Source organism: Sinocyclocheilus anshuiensis, unplaced genomic scaffold (assembly GCF_001515605.1).
Source record: "Sinocyclocheilus anshuiensis isolate Anshui unplaced genomic scaffold, SAMN03320099.WGS_v1.1 scaffold1578, whole genome shotgun sequence".
In the NCBI taxonomy this organism is placed as follows: Eukaryota; Metazoa; Chordata; class Actinopteri; order Cypriniformes; family Cyprinidae; genus Sinocyclocheilus; species Sinocyclocheilus anshuiensis.
In genome coordinates this window covers 164778-170969 of record NW_015544225.1, presented here as the reverse complement: position 1 = coordinate 170969, position 6192 = coordinate 164778, and the positions used below count along the sequence as shown (strand labels likewise).

Sequence of the window (6192 nt, the reverse complement as noted above, 5' to 3'; positions counted from 1 at the left end):
ATACGACCCCTATTAATTAAATTTTTTTTATTATATATATATATATATATATATAAGGGGCTGAGCCCCCCTAAAATGAAAATCCTAGAATCGCCCCTGATTACGAGTATTACAATAAAGAAATTTCTGGACTGTACAATCAGTCCTCCAACATCTCACGAAGAATTTTGACTTTTGTTTGAAAGTTTGAAAGAGGATCGCTACATAAAAGTAGCCTACAGAAACAAATACAACAATTTAATTCTGTGAAACAAAATAAAGCACATTTTATGTATTTATTACACCTCCTTGCCTTTTTATTTTATTTTTTGTGAAAGTGTTGTTCCCACTGTGCCATCTGTTGGACCATCAGTTTATAAGTGTGTTTTTGCATGGAATTCTTAATATCTTACTCGGGCCAGGACACTAGGGGTGCTTGATTTGATGCATTACATCACCCATGCCTCATTAAGACATTTTAGTAGTTACAATTGGTTGTCCATTGTTTGGAGACTTGCAACGATCATTTAAGACGGGATAAGATAGAACCCATAAGGAGAAAGTGGTAGCATTGTTATCAAAGATACTTTTGCTGTTCCAAACATAATGTTAGTAGCCTATAGGCTATCAATTGAATGTGCTCTGGCCTTGAGCACGACAAATTTGTGTCATGTTCACAAAAACCCATGGCAATTGTTAAACACCCAGGAATTCCGAATACTACTCATTTGTAGCCTCAAAGACTCATTTCGTTTCAGTGAATGCAAGTCCCTAGTTTTAATAGTGATATTTAGATATCTCATTCGAGCCAACTATACCAAATATTTTTATATTTGTTTCGTTTTAAAAAATTGTCCGTGGTACTTGTATCTGCTAATGATATGAAGAATACCATAATGCTATTTACGCACACATTATTTACAGTATATTTTCTATTGTAATAAATATGCACTGAAAAAGTATTCTTGGAGCACGTTGGGGAGAAAGCACCCCCTTTAAGCCCAACAGAGCTTTGAAGAGCTCACTATTGTTCCAGTGGGTTTGAGAACCGGTCATTACCGCTGATTAGCGCTGAAGAGTTTGACAACCTTATTGACTGTCAGAAAAACTCTTTTCACCTAATCTTTCTGCTTTTGTTCCTTTACACACTAAATAGCGTGCTCTCCTTTCCCCTACCACATCCATGGCTCTTTTTTCCTTCAATAACAATTTGTTACCCAAGCATTATTAACAGACTTTAAACATACAGTTTGTCCTTCCTTCCCGTAGCAATAGTGACATTAAAATAATTTAACCGTGATACAAAACGAAAAATAAAAGCAATTGGCTAAACAATGACAAAACCACAAGCTGAGTTATTCATTATAATAATAATCATATAATAATAATGGACATAAAATCATTTTAGATGTTTAAATTCATAGGGGTTTGAGGTTTTGATTTGACCTTGAAAATGAAAAAAAAAAAAACTTAGCAAAACGCTGTAAACGATCACAATCCCGCAGTAATTCTGAAAGCAATTAAAGCACAAATTAATAAGTAAATTAATAAATCAATTATAGCATTGGCTTATGCATTTTACAAAGTTTTGGATGCTTTTCCTCTCTATCTTGCTCGTTTTGAAACCAAGGCGCTTCGCCCTCTCGTTGACCTTCTCCTGTCAGAAAGCATTACTGGATGGCAAAGCCAATCACACGGGGCGGTTAACGCGTCTGGACACGCAGTAAGCTATCAGGTTAAACACACCACTATAGCCTACATTTACCGATTACTGGCTGTGCGTGAACCTCACACCATTTATACCAGGAATACAGAGGCAAAAGTTCAAGTGGTTTGTCTGCCTAAATGAAGGGTGAATGCAGACACAATGCATTCAAATATGCTAATGCTAAAATATGAGATGAAAAAAATCCAACACACAATGTAGGCTAAAATAACTAAATAATAATAGTAATAATAATAATAATAATAATAATAGGTTAATCATTGATAGAATTAAACAATTGTAGCTTATCAACAAAATAGTTAGCCTATCGGAAATAAACATGACTTTGGTTTAATAGGCTATTGGTAATTGACGAGAATAAGTCTGTATGATGACTTTGAGCATCAAAGTTTTATTAGCGGTAAGTCCTTAATTCACTATCGGCGCACATACTCTAAGACGATCGTTTAACACCGAAAATGACCAGACTGAAATGACCAAGCAAATAAAGATCAGATTCTATAAGAGCAACAATTTAATGCGTAAACACCTTAGAAAACCTGGGAGGTAAAATGTTTCACCATGAATTCCTTTTCAAAATTAACAAAAAGTGTGAATATCATTTTCGTAGGGGCACCTATTTGCGTGAGGCAATACAGATAGTATTTTTTTTTTCGCGTTTGCCCCCACTTTGCTCTCACAAAAATACGGCCTCTGATACGTTAAGGCAGGCACTAATGTGCTTGTTTATCTTGCTGATTGTCTGTCTCGATTTCCTTCGTATGTGTTAATTTTCTCATAGTCTTCCCGTATAGCCCGCGGGCCGGTTCGTGGTGCGATGTTAGATGTCACATTCGCTGTCACTTGAAGTGATGGAGATAGCCGACGCAGCGGCTTTGCTCGACAGGCTCGCTTCAGGGCTCGACGCGTTCCCCAGTCGGTCTACTGCACCTTCCTCTCCAGTTAGGGACCGAACCGAACCATTAGACAACACCTGCTGTTGTAACCTTTAAAAAGAAAAAGGTTGGGGTTTAGATGAAGGGTTTTCTATTAAAACTAGCCTAATTAAAATCGGTGATTAACAACAGTATATTTTTCTGCCTTTTTTATAATAAAAATCGTGCAATGAATGCAAGAACACGTAAACTACTTTGGAAATAAATGAAAATAGCATACTTTAAACGTTATGTATGAAATCTACGAACATATTATGAAATGATGCTCTGCCCCGGAAGAACACGAAATGGGAGAGCATCTGTAGAGCCAGTGCGCGTTTAGCCTACATCTGTTATCTAGGCTTTGTTTAATAAAATTAATGGCGAAACATTTATTCTTAGTTTATTAGTCTAAACACGTTTTAATTAAAAATAGAATGATTTTAAAATATCAGTTTTAACAGTTTTAAAATATAGCCCAATTTTAACGGTGTTACTATCAGCTTTTAAATTTAAACTTAAAACACAATTTGACAGAGGTAAATTATTATTATTGTTATTATTACTACTACTACTACTATTACTACTATTTGTGAGAAACGGGCATAACAAAAAGCCTATTGACATCACGGTAGAATTTCTTCAATTCACAGCTTAACTGTCGGAACCAAGCAAGATTATCGGGCTAAAATGAAAAAGGGCATAATTTAATCTATGTAGCAGTTTTTAGTCATGGTTAATTGTCATTTGGCATATCGAAAAGGACTTTTACTCCGTGATGCAGACTAGGCCCAAGCCATAATAAACACACAAAAGCTAACCATTGATTTTTGGTCAAAAGGGAAGTATGTTGTACGTGTGACGGCCCCTTTTGCGCTGTTTTTCTGTCTTTTATTTTTCTTTATTTCAGTGAAAATGAAAAAAAAAAAAAAAAAAGTCTAGCAAATGTCGGCTTTAATCAGAAAAAAACCCACATTGCTCCGGTTAAGCTACAGTTACAAATAATAACAGGTCACATATGTAGATGTAGGCTATATTTTTTACAGGCTACTGTTGGTTTATTTGTTAACCTAACTTGGGTACTTGGACAATTAACATTGACAATATGTTATGCTTTAGCCTTTCCTTTATTAAATCTGTAGACATTCATTTAGATTGTATCGATATATCTTATGTTAGTTTGTACCCATTTTAGCTAAAACATTAAACATTTGCTCACTGCCCCATGATTGAAATCGGTAAAACACACCTGTTTTTAGCGGCCGCGGCTCTGTCCCTTTGTCTTCGATTTTTAAACCAATTGCCCACTTGAGTGGGAGTGAGTCCCGTAGCTTGTGCAAGCTCTCTCTTTTTACTTGGGTTCGGATAAGGATCCTGGAGGTACCATTCTCGAAGTAAATGCCGGGTCCTTTCTTTAAAGCAGTGCGTCTTTTGTTCTCCATCCCAAATTGTTTTAGGCAGAGGGAACTTCTTCCGTACCCGGTATTTGTCCACTGGCCCCAGCGGGCGGCCTCGGAGCTTCTCTGCCTCCTGGTAGTGTGACTCCAGCCAAAGTGCTTGCAGTTTGGAATGGGACTCTTTAGTGAACTTGTGGTTCTCCAGAATGTGGTAAAGCTCACGGAAATTCCCAGTGTGGAAGGCTACGATAGCCCGCGCCCTTAGCACAGACTCATTTCTGTTGAGCACCTCGCAGGCAGCGGGGGCTACGGGCAGCGACCACAAGAATCGGCCGAGACGCTCGATGTCTCCGCTCTCTTCCAAAGTCTCGCATACCCCCGCTACCTGCTGGGGACTGAAATTCAAGATTGGCAACTGAAACATGAAGGCTTCTGTTTTCCCCTCGGAGTCCTCTTTACCTCAAGCACAGCTTCGTGCTTTATGTGGCTTTTACCTGTCTCCCCCAGTCGAATCCAGACAAAAAGGCAATTCCAGAGTCAGCAGATGAACGTATACGATGCAGAGAAATGGAGATGCCGCTCTATCGGTCTGAGGCTGTCTCGGAGGGCACGAGATTATAGCACAAGAATTAACATGTTTTTTGAGAAGGGAAAAGACGTGCTGGTGCTGCCCGCTTCTGTTTTTCTATTGGACTTGGCAGATTGGTTGCGTAGTTTCCACCGACGCCTGTCGATCACTGTCAAGCTTGCCAATCACGCGGAACTGAGCTCGAGTAGATTTCAGCACCTCCCAGACCTCGACAGCGCCTTTTAGAAAGTAAACATCAGCGACCTCTGCTTTTACCGAATCCCCGCCAGTTAATTATGCTCGATTGCGTGATTTACGCACATTTTTAAGTGAAGCTTATCCGACCTAAACTACTTTCTGAGAATGTTAAACCCTAATGGAATGCTTTCCATTTCCATTCACAAAATGTTATATTTAAACTGTCACTCGTCGGCTTTTTTTTATAGTCTTAACACAGGAGAAGACGTGACTGGCTTTATGTCGTTCCGAATACGCGAGCGCAGACGTATCCGAAGCGTATTGCGACGCGCAAATGGTTCTGATTGAAATGACAAATGACATTAAATAAGATCATCCGTTTGTTGTGTGGATTTTCAGTAAAGAAGGCAGTCGTCAGCCTCGGAGTCTCGCTTGTGAAGAATAACGGCCGCTGACACAAAAAGGAAACAAATTAAGAAAGATTCGTTCCGTTACGCATTCAACGATATGAGCTCGTAGACATCTGACAGCTCAGCGTAACAGTCATTGGCCTGTCAAATTTAATATCGCGCTGTTTAGAATGAAACGAGTCTTAACTGGACAAACCATTCCGCCTTCCAGCTGCACGTGGACACGTGGCCGTACCCAGGCTTTGAAAATTAGTGAGGTCCGGGGGTGTTAAAGAATTGTGCTATAATAACCCCTACAAATACAACTAATTATATACACTATAAACATTTTAAAGGAGACAGACATGTAGATGTTTGTGAAAGATGTTTTCTCTGTTTTGGAGGAATGATTATTTTTAAATCATACCCTATTTATTGCATCAAAATTTGCTAATACATTACTATATTTAAGGGTGGATAATTTTATCAGTTTATTGCAACAATACATAGCTACAATAACTTTGTCTAGTGCTCTTATGAAAGTTTGTAGCATGATTTGTGAAAATGTAACTATACTGAATGACATAGGCTAGCATAGACTTCTTCATTTCCTTCTGTAACCTACTTGTTCTACAGATCTGTGTCTACTAGTGTTAAATGCTACTGTTTTTGACAGCCTTGATAACGTTTATGACAGATAATATCATGATAATTTTTAGGGCTGGTAAAAAAATATCGATATCTCGATATTAATCGATTCTCATTTTTACAGAACGATATCGATTCCTAAATCCCAAGAATCGATTAGTCTAGCCTGTTTTCAGTTAATGGACAGAATATTGAAGGGTACTTCCCATCCAATATATCGCAATAAGCATTGTGCTTTGGTACTTTTAATATGAAACAAAGTCTCAGATTTCAAATTCTGTCCATTGTATTGCAGAATTCAAACAATAAATGCCGTTTGGCGCTGTTTAATGTGAAGTGACAGATCAATGTAGCGCCTCAGTTCAACAAACGC

The 6192-nt window shown here is 38.2% G+C and overlaps 1 protein-coding gene across 1 annotated transcript; it reads right to left on the bottom strand.

Moving 5' to 3' along the window:
- Positions 1 to 2391: 2391 nt before the first annotated feature.
- Positions 2392 to 5369, bottom strand: six6b (SIX homeobox 6b). Its single transcript, XM_016498015.1, has 2 exons — positions 3869 to 5369; positions 2392 to 2691 (listed from the first exon to the last, which is right to left on the bottom strand). Exons 1-2 carry the CDS (start codon positions 4438 to 4440, stop codon positions 2526 to 2528), a joined length of 738 nt encoding a protein of 245 aa, XP_016353501.1. The 5' UTR covers positions 4441 to 5369; the 3' UTR covers positions 2392 to 2525.
- Between the last annotated feature and the right edge of the window lie 823 nt (positions 5370 to 6192).

Bases quoted from the DNA above. Each gene is read 5' to 3' on its own strand.
- six6b (XM_016498015.1), bottom strand. From the start codon at position 4,440: ATGTTTCAGTTGCCAATCTTGAATTTCAGTCCCCAGCAGGTAGCGGGG. The intron at 2,692-3,868 runs GTGTGTTTTACC...TTCTTTTTAAAG, and splicing joins GCCGCGGCCGCTAAAAACAG to GTTACAACAGCAGGTGTTGT.